Below are 13,636 nucleotides of genomic sequence, written 5' to 3'. Positions count from 1 at the left end.
GACCCAAGTCTTTATAGAAGAACACTTTCTAATTAAATCTAGACAGAATAACAATACTACTATTAATGAAGAATGTCCGGATTAGAGGATGGAGCTTTAGCCGGAACCTAAGGCTATTACCCCTACTGAAAATTAATCCAGTCTTGGTGAAAAGTTGATGAGTGATCCTTACTAACTTCAGTTATAAATCCACATATTCAATAACATGGAAGTAAAATAATCTTCAGTAGAACTGGTACAAAAACAGAGAAATAGAAAATCTGGAGTGAGAAATAAAACTCAGTGTTAGAAGGAATTTGAGGATGGCAGCAAAAAGGAGCAATTAGAGGAAAGCAAGAAAAGAATAGAAAATTAAATAGATGAACATATTTTGAAAAGTAATACATATTTATAACTTGCAATTCTGAATAGTAAACAATTCAAACTAATAAGTAAGCAGATTGCTTTATATTCACTTCCTAGTTCATCTTTTTAATAGATCCATAGAATTCGATGTTACTGCATATTACTGGGTTGTTGTTTTTTTTAAATAGGTGTTTCCAAAATATTTAGTGAGAGTGTTCCTTTCTAAGTTTTCTTTCCCTAGTCTGGATTTTATTATTTTACTTAGAAAACTGCCTTTTTTTTTTTTTTAATAGATCATAGAAAATTCCAAATCAGCCTCTTTTTAAAATGAAAATTATGAACTCCAAAGTAATGTGATTCATTTACAAAGATTGCATTCTCCACCTACCATTAGTAGAAAATTCTCTGTCCCATCTATGCCTAGTCCTGAGTAAGAATGTTAAATTTATGTCCCTGTAGTGCCTCCTCATTCAGCTTCCTTTTCTTACCAGTTTATATTTAAAGACAACAGACTATTACTGGACTGATATTGGTTGGAAGTATACTTTTGCAGTCATAGAACAAAAGCACAGCTAATCAGATAATATAAGTATACACTGGGGCGCCTGGATGGCTCAATCAGTTAAGTGTCTGAATTTGGCTTAGGTCATGATCTCAGGGTCCTGTAATTGAGTCCTGAGTCTGGCTCCGCACTCAGCAGGGAGTCTACTTTTCCCTCTCCCCCGCCTCTCCTCCCAGTCATGTTCTCTCTCTCTCTCAAATAAATAAATAAAATCTTTAAATTAAATAAATAAATGTTTTATTTTATGTATAAATAAATATACATTTATTTATATTTAAAAACCTATACATACATATAAAATATATACAAATATGATTCAATCCTAAGACCTTAGTCTTATTACAGTGTTGTTTTCCACTGACCAAAATAGGTATTTATACAAGTTTTTAAGTTTCTAGACTGTCTTATGATGTACTGAACTCTGAAGGAAGTGAGCAAAAAATGTTAGGATGGAATTAGTCACTTAGGGAAGTAAGATATAAGTACATTAGTTATGTAAATCAAAGAGGCTAGATATGTTTGAGTTTAGAATAAATAGTACAGACAGTAGCAGCTCAAAGAAAGGGGAACATCAGGGTATGCGGATGGATTTAGGTAAGGCCTTATAAGAGATTGGATTTGTGCTATTCTTTGGCACATGGAAGATGCTTGGGAATATGGAGAGAAGTTAAATGACAATTAGAGGGAAATGTTCTGGACAGAATGAATAAAATATGAAGTTTTGAATAAGGTTGGATTGTTCCATGAACTTTTAAGGGGAATATACAATTTAGGTAAGGTTGGGAAAAGTTAGACTCTTACAGGGTAGCTTTTTGGTGTGCTGTGAAATGCTTGAAATTATTATGACAATTTTGGTCTATAAAGAGCCTACCACCTTTACCGAAGAGTCTGAGACATCTGTCCATTCCTCGTCAGTATTACTAGTCCTCATCAAAGCCTTCCTGGGAATGGCATTAAAGCCGTTTTAAGAGGCATTCTGATCAGTGATTCTCAATCTTTTACATCATTTACATGTTCAACACAGGTCTAACCTAATACCCATCCATGAGAATTAGTGATTCACCCGTAGTAAATTAGTAATTCACCATAAATATAAACTATATAGACAATGAAGAGACAGTGTTTGTTATCTACTTGAGCCCAAACATCTTGTCATTTTGTTTTTGTCTAAATATTTTATCTACAGTACTTAAAATTTAGATTTACTTCATGAATCCATTGTTTTAGAAGCCATCTTATCAATCTTACCCAATTGGACATTATTTTCCCATATACTTAAGTGGTGATGAAAATCAAAGCTATTAACTTTTTTAAAGTCTTCTTTTGAATTTATTTCGAATAATCACTTACTTTGTAATAACACTTAGAAACCTTGCCAGATATATGTTGACATAACCCTAGTTTTAAAACAATTACACTGGGACTTTCTGAGTATGTATAAAATCATAAACAGATTGTGTGAAATCAGAGAGAGGGTAAGAGTTTGTCTAGAATATGACCTTATTAAGTGGAGTTTAAACACTATTCCATAATAGCTGCATTTACTGTCAGTATTTAAAACTGAACAGATGTTTTAGTTCATAATCCAGAAGACAACTATATTAACATAGCATTAAAAAGTACATGCTCCTTCTACACAACAGGTATGTTTTTTTTATTTATTTAAATGCAGTTAATTAACATATAATGTATTCTTGGTTTCAGAGGTAGAGGTCAGTGATTCATCAGTCTTAAATAAAACCCAGTATTATATAAGTGCCCTCCTTAATGTCTGTCACCTCATTTACCCCATCCCCCGACTTCCCTCGCCTCCAGCAACCCTCAGTTTGTTTCCTATGATTGAGAGTCTCTTATGGTTTGTTTCTCTCCCTCTCTGGTTTCGTCTTGCTCTTAAATGTTTTCAAAATTCTAAAATTTTTTTTTGAGTCATAGCAATGTAGTCTGGATACCCAAATAAATACTGTATCTTTAAAATTACCTTTTTAAAAAATAACTCCTCAAAAGAGAAGAAAGAAGAATGGATCTGCCTCCCTCTAACATTAGCATTTTTTGGCATTTTGAAATTAACAACAATAACAAAAATCTAAGCAGTCTTTTAATTTTAAAAATAAAGGCATTGTTAATGCTTTTAAACAAACATTAATGTCAATAAAGTGCCTATTTTATATTAGAGACATAATCTAATTGTTAATAAAATGTATATTAGTATCTTTATTTTGATCAGGTGCTTAAAATATGTTAATTCCAACTTGTAGTTGAATAATATTTGATGGGCGCCTGGGTAGCTCAGTTGGTTAAACATCCAACTCTTGGTTTCTGCTCAGGTCATGGTCTGAGGGTCATGAGATCCAGCCCCGAGTTGGTCTCCACACTCAGCTCAAAGTCTGTTTGGGATTCTCTCGTTCTCCGTCCCTCTCTGCTCCCCCTGCTCACTCGCTCGCTTGCCTACTCTCTCTCTCTCTCTCAAATAAATAAATAAATAAATAAAATCTTTTAAAAAAATAAATAATATTTGACCTGGTTTTCTTCTACTTTGAGTTTTAAAGTCAAGTTGATTACTAAATATTTTCAAGGAAAGAATGAATGGTATTTTTTGCTATTTAGGCAAAATTAATGTTCCAGGGTCGGTAAGGTTGACCACTGTTCTTTGTAGCAGCTTGTAAGAGTCAAGAGCTGCTACAAAGGCAAAACCTGTGATTGCTATAGATTTTTACAAATTAGATCATTCTCAAGGAGCTTTCTTAAAGCATGTTAATAGAATTCTCCATGTAGTCTCTTTTCCAGTCAGCCTTTGAAATTAAAATTTTATGCAGCATATCTTTACCTTTCAACTTCATATTTTATATGAAAAAATATTTGAATACTATAGCTTATGAATTATAAATACTGTCCTTGAAATTACCTTCATCACAAATTTTATATTTTTTAAATTATTCTTGGGGCGCCTGGGTGGCCCAGTTGAGCATCCCACTCTTGATTTCGGCTCAGGTCATGATCTCAGGGTCCTGGAATTGAACCCCATGGGCTCCCTGCTCAGAGGGGAGTCTGTTTCTCTCCCTCTCCCTCTGCTCCTCCCCGACCACGCACGCACGCTCTCTTTTTCTCCCTCTCTATAAAATAAATAAATCTTAAAATTTTTTTTTTAATTATTCTTTAGGTTGTTAAATTCTCACCAATTCCTGATAAATGTTCACAGTTTACCCCTAAGTAAGATTTCTTTAATTAACTATGACCACTAGCCCTGTAGGTGCTACTCTGATACTGTAAATGTGAACTCTGATCTTTATGTCATGCTAATCATATATTTTAGTTTTCATTAATATATTTCAACTACAGTTATATATATCAAGTAGACCAAATTTTTTAAAGTAAAACTAAGACATATTTTATGGTTTTAAAGTTATAATAGGTAAGAACTTTGCTTATTTTAGAGTTCAGTAATTTTTTAAAGAATGTTACTTCCAACTGGAACTTTTTTTATTTTTAAATGTTTTCTCTTACAGCCTGATGTGTGAAAAAAGAATTTTTGAAACTGTGAATAGTGTAAGACATCCGTTTTTGGTGAACCTTTTTGCATGTTTCCAAACCAAAGAGCATGTTTGCTTTGTAATGGAGTATGCTGCCGGTGGGGACCTAATGATGCACATTCACACTGATGTCTTTTCTGAACCAAGAGCTGTGTGAGTATGCTTTAGACATTTCTCTGAGTTTTCTTCATGACAGATTTCTTGTTAGGAAGGAAGAAAGCTCTCTGAACTTTTTTTTCTTTCCATGAATGGAAAATTTCTGCAAAGAATATGAAAACTCACCTTACTTACCTTTTTGCCATATATAAATGTATTTTACTCTCTTGTACATGTTGAAAAATTTATAGATTACCCTAAATCATACTTGATAATTTAGATACACAGTTTAGGTTCATTTTAGTAAAATTGCTTTTTTTTCTATTTTCTTCCTAGGGAATGCCATCTAGAATCATGGCTTTATTTTTTTAGAACCATGGCTTTAAATACTAACTATGCTCAAAGTATATTGTTAAATGAAAAAAAAAGTATAAAGGAGTCTCTATTGTGTATTTGTATAAAATATTTATATTTGCATTTTAAAGGGTAATAAGTTAAAAGAATATAAATTAAATATTTGTTTGCATGTGCTTACAATATCTCTGAAAGGACATAAAAGAAACTTGTATGCATATTGCCTCCAATGAAAGGTGTAAAAAGCAAACTTTTCACTCTCTTTGTAGTTTTTGCTTTTTCAAATGCGTAAAGAAAGGTAATAGGAAATACTTGAGATTAAAAATACATGTATATATATTTTCCCCCTACTGTTATCCCAGTTTTATAGCTTTTCAAGTAGTGAAGCTAGGATTTGAACCTAGGAAAGTGCTTTGAGTAGCCACACTCTGTATGCTGATGTTTACCAACTTTGTATCTCCAGCCCTGACTTCTTGCCTAAACTTCCAACTCTAATAACTTTGAGCACCAACTTGACTTCCCTTTGTATGACTAATAAGTATTTCTCTTTGCAAACTGAATTCCTGATTTTTCCCATTTCCCCCCAACCTTACCCACCACTCCCAGGCCTGCTACTCTTCTAATCTTCCCCTTCTTAATAAATGACAACACAAGTAGTTCAAGGCAAAACATAGGGAATCATTTTTTTAAGGTTTTATTTTAATTGCAATTAGTTAACATACAGTGTTATATTAGCTTCAGGTGTACAATATAGTGATGCATCACCTCATCACCTGGTGCTCATCAAAGGTGTCCTCCTTAATCCCCATCACCTATTTAACGCATCCCTCCAACCACCTGCCCTCTGGTAACCATCAGTGTGTTCTCTATAGTTAAGAGTCTGTTTCTTGATTTGAGGGAATCGCTTTTTTTTTCTTTTTTTTTTTTTGAGGGAGTCATTCTTGATCCTCTTTTCCCTCACATGCAACATCCAAATTATTATCAGGTCTGATCAACCTACTTACAAAACATCCCAAATCATAAAAATCATAAACCAGTAGTAAACCTTTACTGTCTGTATTCTGACAACTGACATTTGTGTAGCATTTTCACTTTCACTCCTTTATTTGGTTCTGATCATGACAATTAGAAGTATATAGAGTAAATAGGAGTCCTCTCATACCTTCAAGTTTCAGATGAAGAAATAGAGGGATTAGTTCTGGTGGTTAGTGGTGCTTTCAAAAAGGAGAAAAAAGCCAGAAAGTAGAAGGCTTTCCCTGAATATTTAAGGGTTAAAAGCAGAGCATCTAGACTATGCCTAGCCTGTGCTAACTGCACATAGGAATTTGTTTGGTTTTGTTTTGCTATGCTCTGCCCTTTTTAAAAGAAATTTAAAATCCAGTTCTGCCTTAAGGAACTTTTATTTTTGATGAGAATACAAGGCATATACAAATGAAACTGTTAAGCCCAATGAAATACAAGAATAAAATCCTACATTGTAGTACTTCAAATCTGAAGTACCTCCCTTTGATAAGATCCCATTAGATTAGATAGATCTCACCTCAAATGTTATTTCTTTGAAATCCTTTCCTGAGTACCCTATCTAAAATACCACTACATCACTAATGCCCAAATCAGATCAGTCTTATTCTATTTTCTATTTTATTATCTCCATAGCACTTTATTTCTACCTGAAACCATCTATTTATTTTTTATGTTTTTATTGCCTGCTCCCGTCACTAAAAGAGAGGATGGTGTCTATTCTGTGTATTAGTGGAAACACCTAGAAGTGTAGCTGTCACATACTAGGTGATCAGTGAATTGTTATTGACCAAGACGGTGGTATCAAAAATAATTTGTCCTCTAGCTTTGCACCATTAGATAAATTAGTTACTCTCTCTGAGAGCTTCATTTTCTGTTTCTGTAAAAGATTTAAAGGCTTGATTTGAAGTTTAATATTAAATTAATATTTAATGTTAAAAGCAAAAATATCCCACATAGTACCTGATACATAGTATAGTAAGCTTCAGTGAAATATATATTTTAAACAATATACCCATTATTTGTTGAGTATCATTAGGGCATTTTGTTTACAAAAAATGAAATAAAAAAGAAATCAAGGTATTTTTATAATTGTTATAATATGTTTTGTCACTAAAATAAGTTTCCTAAAAACTTAATGTATAAAAATAACTACCTTAAGCAATTTTAGAATCGCATCTGTTTAATGGACTTCAGCTAAATTCTTTAAACTTTCAGCAAATAATTGTATAAGATCTAATGTGTAACCAAATATTTCTAAATATTTGCATTTTTAAATTCTCCCAAATTATGGTCCCATTTTTTGTAAAAATAAGTAAACATAAAACATAGCTAAATTATCTACCTGTGCATGTAAGTGTATTCTAAAAATTTGAACATTCACCAAACTAACAAGAGTAATTATCTTTTAAAGTTTCTCCTGAATCCATCTTCTACCCTGTGTTGCCCCTACATGGGAGGTTCTCATGGTCTTCCATCTGTACTATACCATAACAACCTTACCTGTTTGGTTTCCCTCTAGATATCTACCTACTTCTACTCCAGCCTTCACACTACTCTCCTGAAAAATCTTTCTCACATAAATGTGATCATTCTGCTCTGATTTAAATGGTCTGATTCTCTATTGCTAAAAAAAGAAATTTCAGTATCCATAATATGATATTCAGGGTCCTTCACAACTTGACCCCGGGCTGTCTTTTCAGTCTTGTCTCCCACTTCTTCCCCATTCTTAACTTTAGCCACAAAAACATTGGTTGTCAAATTTACACCTTTTACACCTCTATTGCTTTCCCTCTAAGGGAATGAATGCCCTGTATTTCCCCCATGAGAGTTCTATACCATTCACACAGTCCTTCTGCCCTTAAGGTAAATTGTAATTTCTCCAGATCAGATGTCTACTCTAAGGACTTGGTGACACCACCTGCAGGCAAAGTTAATGGCTTCCATTGTAGAAATTGTATTTTTCTTACTTTTTAATTTTACCCCTGATATTTAGCACATGTCTTACTGTGTCTGGCACAGAGTAAGGACTAAATAAATATTTGTGAAATTAGTTAACTACAGAATTCTGCTTTGAAGCATAAAAGTATAAACTGGGATTCAAGAGCAGTGGAATTTATTAAACTTCTTCTATTTCTTCAAACAGATTTTATGCTGCATGTGTAGTTCTTGGGTTGCAGTATTTACATGAACACAAAATTGTTTATAGGTGAGTAAAGTTTTGATACTTTCTAATGGCTTACTTTTGGTGTGAATTTGAATTTAAAATAATTAAGAAAGATATTTTGTATCTAACCAGCTTTTTAATTTTCTCGTTCAAATAAGTGACCTCTAAAAATATTAAGCTCCAGTTCTTTAAAAGAAATAGTTAACACAGTAATTATATGATGAAACTCTTTGTTCTTCTTCTTCTGCCCGTTACCTAACTAAAATAGTCAAATTATGAGTTGGCCTATGGTAACAGAATTCACCAACAATATTCATTCTGGTGAATATTTTATGTTCAGCTGATCCACTGCAGAAAACTTTGATAGACCAGTACTACTCAAAATTTGTCCATGATAAAATCAGTAGCTTGTGCCAGAGTATAAAACATCCCCCTGCTCCCTTAAGTGTTGCTCACAACTAAACACTACCTGGTAACATAGCTGATGTATGTACTAGTATAAGCTCCTTATCAAGTTGCAGACCAGTAACAAATAGTTAATAGCCCAGCAGCCAAGCAACGGACTACGCTTTGAATAGCATTGCTCTAGACTAGACAAATTCAGGAAGGCCAGTAAGAACTAGGAGACTAAAAACATCAGTTTATTCAAACTTCTAACAGTATTTCCAAGGTAAGGGTTTTCTCATGGTCTGATTTTACTCAAAGGATAAAATATTTTTAACTTAATTTTTAATCAATTAGTATGGATAGATAGCTTTCTCCTTATTTTACATTATTCTCTTAGAAGGTTAAACCTGCACTCTTAATACTTTATTTATACTGTGAGCTTGACAGTTTTTTCTTATGAGTGGTGTGTAGGCAAACTTTAAACTTAGTCCAAGTCAGATTTATCACAAATAACAAATTAATAGAACCAGAGTTAAAAATACTTGAATTTCTTCCATGCTTTAAAATATATATTTGAGTAGATAAAACATTCCTTTTTTAAAATATATTCTTTTCTATATAATAGGGCAAAAATTATTTAGAAACTATATTATGTAGAGTAATAAAGCTGCCAAAAGAAAGAAGAGTGAACATTTGTAATAGAATATTTAAATCTCAAATCATAACTTGAAAAACTCATTTTTAGTAAAGAAAAAGTACAGCTGCTATTGAAATGAAATGATTTTTATCCTACATTATCTACTGATTTTATTGATTTTTTTTCATTTTGCATTTTTTTTATCCTGAACAGAGATTTGAAATTGGATAACTTATTGCTAGATACAGAGGGTTTTGTGAAAATTGCTGATTTTGGTCTTTGCAAAGAAGGTAATTGGATATTTTAAAGTTCCTTTTCTAATGGATTACTATTCCTTTGTACTTGGTAGTTTCAAGTTTGTCTATAGAGAGCAAAATGCATTTCTGACTTTAATCTTTATTAAGATGTTATAGACTGTTTACGTAACCTGATTATCACATTATTAAAAATTCTGTGGATATGAATAAGGTTAGCTTTTCAGAAATCATAATATAAAACCTAAGATCTTCTTTGTATGATTAATAATTCTGTCACTACTCTGAGAAAACATTGGTTAAGCACCAAATTTTTTACTTTGCTGGGAGTGTACAGAGTACATTACATAGGCCTAATAACTTCTCTTCAGCTTCTTAAAACTTAAAACATTTTTAAATAGGAAGAAAATATGCGTATATCTCAGAATCCTTTCTATATGTTCAAAAATAAATAAATAAAAGGGAATGTGAATCCGAGGTGGCAAAAGTGTAAAGACTGAAGGCGTAGGCACCAGACAGCCCTAGGTTTGAATCCTGGCTTTGTCACTTATTTGCTATGTTTTTGAATGAGTTACTTCGAACCTCAATAAGTCTGTAATTCCTCTTGTTTAAGAGTATTTTGAGAATTGGAGATATGTGGCCTAGTGTCTAACATACAGTAAATAGGTATTCTCATCTTGACATCTAATACATTGCATTGTAATGAACATTGTCTATGTCCCCCTTCTACACTGAGTAGCTTCTTGTTTCTTATTCAGCTTTGTTTCCATAGCACATGTATAATATAGTGCTTGGCACATCGTAAGTATTCTGTGAATGTCTGATTAATATAAGTAGTTGGACGAGTGAATGAGTGAACTTTGTAAATATATCTCCATCAATTACCCACCAACCTCTTAATCTGAATCCGATAATATTTTTTTCTCTTATTGGACTTCCCTGTATTGAACACGGTTGATTTAAACGCTTTTGTCCTTAGCCCATTGCTCTTCACTGCTAGTTTTTAACTACAAGCAATATGCTAATGATTCCCAGATCTATTATTCCTTTCCTAACATAAATATTCAACTATCTACTTGACAGCTTTGAATAGTCAATAGATACCTCCAATGCTATACAAACAAAAATAGTTTCTTTTCTTCAAATAGCTAGTTTGTAGTTGATGGTGCCACAATCTTCTCAATGTCCCAACTTGAAAATGTGTTACTATCCTGGACTCTGTTGTCTTCACTTTTCCACATCAAGTTAATGACCAAATTGTGCTGACATCTACCTTCTTAATATTTCTTAAATTGTTCATTTCCCCTCCACTACTGCCAGCTATCATCTTGTTTTGACAAAACTAATAGCCTCTTCACCTTTCCTCTCTCTAGATTTTTTTCTCCTTCAAATCCACCTGCCATGTAGTTGCCAAAATGCTAAAAGGGTCCATGTAAATACAAATCTGACCATGGCACACCCCTGCTGAAAACCCTTCAATGGCTAAGACATGGTACACAGTGCCCTTCCTGGTCTGCCTGTCTTGCCTCTCCAGCCGGCTATCTTGCTGCTCTCTGCCTAGTGCCTTCTGCTTCAGCAACAACGAACTGTTGACAGTCTGTGTCCCTCCACCAGTATCATCCATCCCAACTCTATTTGCTAATTAATGTTTGCTCATCCTTCAAACTCAACTCAGGTGTTGCCTCCCCAGAAAAGTTACCTGAGGTTCCTCTCCTCTTATCCCACCTCCCAAGTCAACTGTAGGAGCCCTTCTTCAGTGTTTCCATAATATCTTGCTTTTACTATGTCATTATAAAATTATCAATATATGGGGTGGCTCATTTGATTAAGCATCCCCAACTCTTGACTTAGGCTCAGGTCGTGATCTCAGGGTTGTGAGATTGAGCCTCACGTTGGGCTCTGCATTAAGCATGGAGCCTGCTTAAGATTCTTTCTCCCTCTCCCTCTGCCCCTCCCCCGCACTCTTACCCTCTCTCTCAAAAAAAAAAAAAAAAAAAAGTATCAATATATATCTGCTTTCTTCCAGTTTTCTGTAAGCTCCTTAAAGACAAGAACTATATCTTTCATTTTTATGTTTGTACCATTTGGCGTGGATGCCTAGAACTTAACAGGTACACAGAAAATATATATTGAATAACCAGACTTATGAAACATGTTTTTCTTAATTATCATAAAAATATGTAATACATTATAATAATAATAGCTAACAATTTTTGAACATTTACAATATGCCAAGCACTTTACCAAATGCTTCATAGGCATTATCTCCTTTAATTTGTAACAGTCTTGTGAAGGTAACAGTCTTGTGAAGGTAGGTAGTAGTATTAATCCATAGATGAGGAAACTAGCCTTTGAGGTTAGACAACTTTTCTAAGCTTCTCACAGCTAACACGTGGCAAAGCAGGAGTTTAAACCCAGATTTTTATGACTCCAGAGCCTGATGTTAACTCCTTCCTTGGAGTTTTACCAATTGAAGTCCTAGCTAATTGGGGGTACTTTCACCTTTCTTCAAAAATATCAGGGCAAGAAAATTTATCAGATTGAATTAGATATGATAACTAAATTACTGTAATTGACATATATATTACATTAAAATGTCACAGATTTTATACTACTACTACTATAAACAAAAGAAAGCAAAAAATTAGAGTAGTTTTATCCTAAAAGTATGGCATCTGTAATATACTCTAGTTGTGATCAAAGCATAAAAGATCAAGATCTTTCTTAACTAAGGTTTTCTTAATCTTGGCCAAGTCGTTTAAAAGGCTTTTGTAGGGGTGCGTGGGTGGCTCAGTCATTAAGCATCTGCCTTCGGCTCAGGTCATGGTCCCAGGGTCCTGGGATCAAGCCCCGCATCAGGCTCCCTGCTTGGCGGGAAGCCTGCTTTTCCCTCTCCCACTCCCCCTGCTTGTGTTCCCTCTCTCGCTGTCTCTCTCTCTCTCTGTCGAATAAATAAATAAAATCTTTAAATAAATAAATAAAAATAAAAGGCTTTTGTAGAACTTATATAGATACTGTATCAGCTTTCTTTAAAATAATATTTTATTGAAGAAAAAGAAACTGGTGTGACAATGTTTACGAAATTTTGCAAAAACAAAATTTCTCCACCTTTATGTGCTAATGTATTTAATTATGCTCTTCATGTCTTGGTCCATAGACTCACAAATTCGTTTGAGATTTTTGGCCATTATACCTTTTAAAATTTAGAATTGAGAACTTTTCTTTCAAATTCTTTCTTAATACGCTTTGTAAGGAGCTTTTTAACACTTTAGAATATATTGAGACATTATCTTCAATATGTACAATGTATATTTGAAATATATTACTGAATTATGAAAAATTAAATTATGAGGAACATAAATTTGAGAACTAGTTAACTAAAAGATTAATACCGTATCTCTATGACACATTTAGTTAACTTTTTTTTTATTTTACTGTTTGTTTATTTCGATTCCAGTATAGTTAATATATGATGTTACATTCGTTTCAGATGTACAATATAGTAGAATCAACCATTCTATACATTACTCAGTGTTCATCATGATAAGTGGACTCTTTAATCTCCTATTTCACCCATCCCCCCAACCCACCTCCCCTCTGGTAACCATCAGTTTGTTCTCTATAGTTAAGAGTCTGTTTCTTGATTTGTCTGTTTTTTTCCTTTGTTTCTTAAATTCCACATGAGTGAAATCATATGGTATTTGTCTTTCTTTGACTTATTTCACTTAGCATTATACTCTCTAGCTCCATCTGTGTTGTTCCAAATGGCAAGATTTCATTCCTTTCTATAGCTGAATAATATTCCTGTGTGTGTGTGTGTGTACACATATATATATGTGTATCTATATATATATATATACTATATCTTCTTTGGCAAGATTTCATTCATTTTTATGGCTAAATAATATTGCATTATATATATATATACACCACATCTTCTTTATCCACTCATCTATCAGTGGGCACTTGGGCTACTTCCATATTTTGGCCATTGTAAATAAACATAGGGGTGCATATATCCTTTCAAATGGTGTAAGTGTTAAGTGCTAAGTGTTTTTGTATTCTTTGGGTAAATACCCAGTAGCTGGTAAATTTTTGAGGAAGCTCCATTATGGAGGAACCTCCATACTGTTTTCCACAGAGGCTGCACCAGTTTGCATTCCCACCAGCAGTACACAGGGGCTCCTTTTTCTCCACATCCTCACCAACACTCGTTTCTTGTGTTTTTGGTTTTCACCATTCAGACGGGTGTGAGGTGATATCTCATTGTGGTTTCGATTTGCATTT

At 33.5% G+C, this 13,636-nt stretch overlaps 1 protein-coding gene across 3 annotated transcripts in view; it reads left to right on the top strand.

Moving 5' to 3' along the window:
• PKN2 (protein kinase N2) overlaps positions 1-13,636 on the top strand; it is a 141,198-nt gene that overhangs the window by 116,004 nt on the left and 11,558 nt on the right. For all 3 annotated transcript variants that reach the window (XM_032424470.1, XM_032424452.1, XM_032424462.1), the window contains 3 exons: positions 4,411-4,587; positions 8,051-8,113; positions 9,309-9,385. In XM_032424470.1, coding sequence (XP_032280361.1) covers positions 4,411-4,587; positions 8,051-8,113; positions 9,309-9,385 — 317 coding nt within the window. The remainder of the gene's footprint in view (positions 1-4,410; positions 4,588-8,050; positions 8,114-9,308; positions 9,386-13,636) is intronic.

Source organism: Phoca vitulina, unplaced genomic scaffold, assembly GCF_004348235.1.
Source record: "Phoca vitulina isolate PV1807 unplaced genomic scaffold, GSC_HSeal_1.0 scaffold2, whole genome shotgun sequence".
NCBI lineage: Eukaryota > Metazoa > Chordata > Mammalia > Carnivora > Phocidae > Phoca > Phoca vitulina.
Note: the sequence above shows the minus strand (reverse complement) of the source record. Positions and strands in the feature narration are given on the sequence as shown.